The sequence below is a fragment of the Myotis brandtii genome, unplaced genomic scaffold (assembly GCF_000412655.1).
Source record: "Myotis brandtii unplaced genomic scaffold, ASM41265v1 scaffold1774, whole genome shotgun sequence".
Taxonomy (NCBI): Eukaryota; Metazoa; Chordata; class Mammalia; order Chiroptera; family Vespertilionidae; genus Myotis; species Myotis brandtii.
Window position 1 is genome coordinate 440,568 of NW_005356575.1, and position 2,443 is coordinate 443,010.

At 51.9% G+C, this 2,443-nt stretch overlaps 1 protein-coding gene across 4 annotated transcripts in view; it reads right to left on the reverse strand.

The window, feature by feature from the left end:
• Positions 1–60: 60 nt before the first annotated feature.
• CLASRP (CLK4-associating serine/arginine rich protein) overlaps positions 61–2,443 on the reverse strand; it is a 24,292-nt gene continuing 21,909 nt past the window's right edge. For all 4 annotated transcript variants that reach the window (XR_001361547.1, XM_005863386.2, XM_014537363.1 and 1 more), the window contains 3 exons: positions 1,514–1,596; positions 445–469; positions 61–204 (listed from right to left, as the gene is read on the reverse strand). Coding sequence is in view for 3 of the 4 variants with exons in the window: in XM_005863386.2 (XP_005863448.1) it covers positions 162–204; positions 445–469; positions 1,514–1,596 (151 nt within the window). In the remaining variant the exon portion in view is untranslated. The remainder of the gene's footprint in view (positions 205–444; positions 470–1,513; positions 1,597–2,443) is intronic.

The following is a 2,443-nucleotide window of genomic DNA, read 5'->3' on the forward strand; positions in this document are numbered from 1 at the left end:
TCTGGTGGACAATGGAGTTTGGGAGCCCGCACCCAGCACACGGATGACACTGAGGCCAAGTGAAGGCAATTAAATAACGTTTATTTCATTAGAGAACAAAATCAGCAGCATCGCAGCCTGAGCCCTAACCCATCCCAGCCCCTCAGCCCCCACACTTCTGCCTAATGTCGATAATGGGGGCTGCGGGATCTGGACCTTGAGCGCCTGGAAAGAAAAAGGGAGGGGCCCATGAGGGCTAGGCAGAGCAGGGGAGCCCCGTGCATGTGTGTACATGTATACACACGCACCAACATACTTGGGGATCACTTGGGCTTCAGTGGCTGCAAAGGAGGGAGGCAGCCCTACAACTGGAGGGTGCAGGGTGGAAATGGATGAATCCAACCCAGCCAGACCTCCCGCACAGGACATCTGTGATTTCCCAGGGAGCTGGTCTGGCTTACTCACCTTCGGGAAGAGCTGTACTCTCGACCTAGAAAGGAAGGAGGAGGTGAGGACAAAGCAAATGCCCAGGGCCAGGAACGGGCCCCAGGGCTGGACTTCTGGTCTCACCTTCCGCTGATGCTGCACCAGCATGTCCACTGCTGGGACTACAACCTGTGCCGCCCACCCACACCAATGTGCATTTCTTCCCATCCTGCAATTCCCTTGTGGCTGAAGCAACACTGTGCATGCCTGCCTGTGTGCATGCACACACGCATCTTAAGAGTTTTAACATGTGGAAATGTGGTTTTTTATAATCAGTTTTGACATCACTTCTCTTTTTAAAAAAAATATATTTTTATTGATTTCAGAGAGGAAGGAAAAGGGAGAGATAGAAACATCAATGATGACAGAGAATCATTGACTGGCTGCCCCTGCTTGCCGCCCACTGAGGCTCAAGCCCGCAATCCAGGCATGTGCCCTGACCTGGAATCAAACTGTGACCTCCTGGTTCATAGGTTGACGTTCAACCACTGAGCCATCCGGGTCAGACCACTTCTTTTTGTTTGTTTTTGTTAATCCTCATCTGAGGATATTTTTCCATTGATTTTTAGGGAGAGTGGAAGAGAAAGGGAAAGACCAAGAGAAGCATCGATGTAAGAGAAACACATCAACTGGTTGCCTCCTGCATGAGCCCTGACCAGGGCCGGCTAAGGAGGAGCCTGCAACGTGCCTGTGACCGTGCCCGTGCCCGGAATCGAACCCGGGGCCCTTTTGGTCCACAGGCTCTATCCACTGAGACAATCTGCTTCTCTTTTTTTTTTTTTTTTAATATATTTTATTGATTTTTTACAGAGAGGAAGGGAGAGAGATAGAGAGTTAGAAACATCGATCAGCTGCTTCCTGCACACTCCCCACTGGGGATGTGCCCGCAACCCAGGTACATGCCCTTGACCAGAATCGAACCTGGGACCTTTCAGTCCGCAGGCCGACACTCTATCCACTGAGCCAAACCGGTTTCGGCTGCTTCTCTTTTTTAATGCCCCGAGCCTGCAGCCCAGATCTCCCGGCCCAGTGACCATGGTACACTCACTGTAACGGGGGGAAGGCGAGCGGCTCTGTCGGCTGTACTGGCGTTCCCATTCTTCTCTCTCCTTCTCTCGGCGTTCCCGTTCCCTGCAGGGGGGAGGGGAGGCAACCCAGGGAGGGGTGAGTATGCTGCCCAGAACACTGAACTTAGGGCAAGTGCTTCATATCCTAGTCCCAGTGGAAGAGCAACCATCCCCTCTTGGAAAATGAGGACACAGAGCTCAGAGGGGATGCTTGCTAGGCAGAGCCTGGACTCCCATCCTAGTCAGCCTTGCTATGAAAGGCTCGCTGAACAAACAGAAAGGAGGGCCGCCTAGTTCAATCATGTCCTGTCCCACTCCACGCAGTCACAGAGCACAGGGACTTACATGCTAAATGCTTAACTGGTTTTCAACAGAATGACTGGGATTTGCAATCCTAAGGGCAACATTTACTGGGATACCTTCTCCTGGCTGAGGTGGAACAACTATTCCCTCCCTATTTAAGTAGCTGAGCAAATTAAGACTCAAACAAGAGAAAGGCCCATAGCTGGTGGATGAGGTAGGATCAGAACCCAGGTCTAACGGATGAAGCTGAGTCCTTCGGCATTCTGCCTCCTAACGGAAGCACACAGCATCCTCGAAAACCCAACACACAAGGGGTGTGTAATAGTGATGTTAATGATGAAGACTAACTGCAGTGGGATTGGGCATCGGGCCTTCCTATGTGCCAGGCACCACACTGGGAGCCTCAGAGTAGGACCCTGCCAAGGCACCAAGGCACGGGCATTAGTACGTCTGTCTCACAGAGGAAGGAGTCCTGGCTCAGAGGGGTCAAGTTACTTGTCCAAGGACCACAGCAAATACAGAGTGGAACCAGAACTACTGATAGCAACAAGGTCCTGCCACTGACTGATGTCCCTCCTTGCTAATACGGAACACTATGGCCTCTAGTG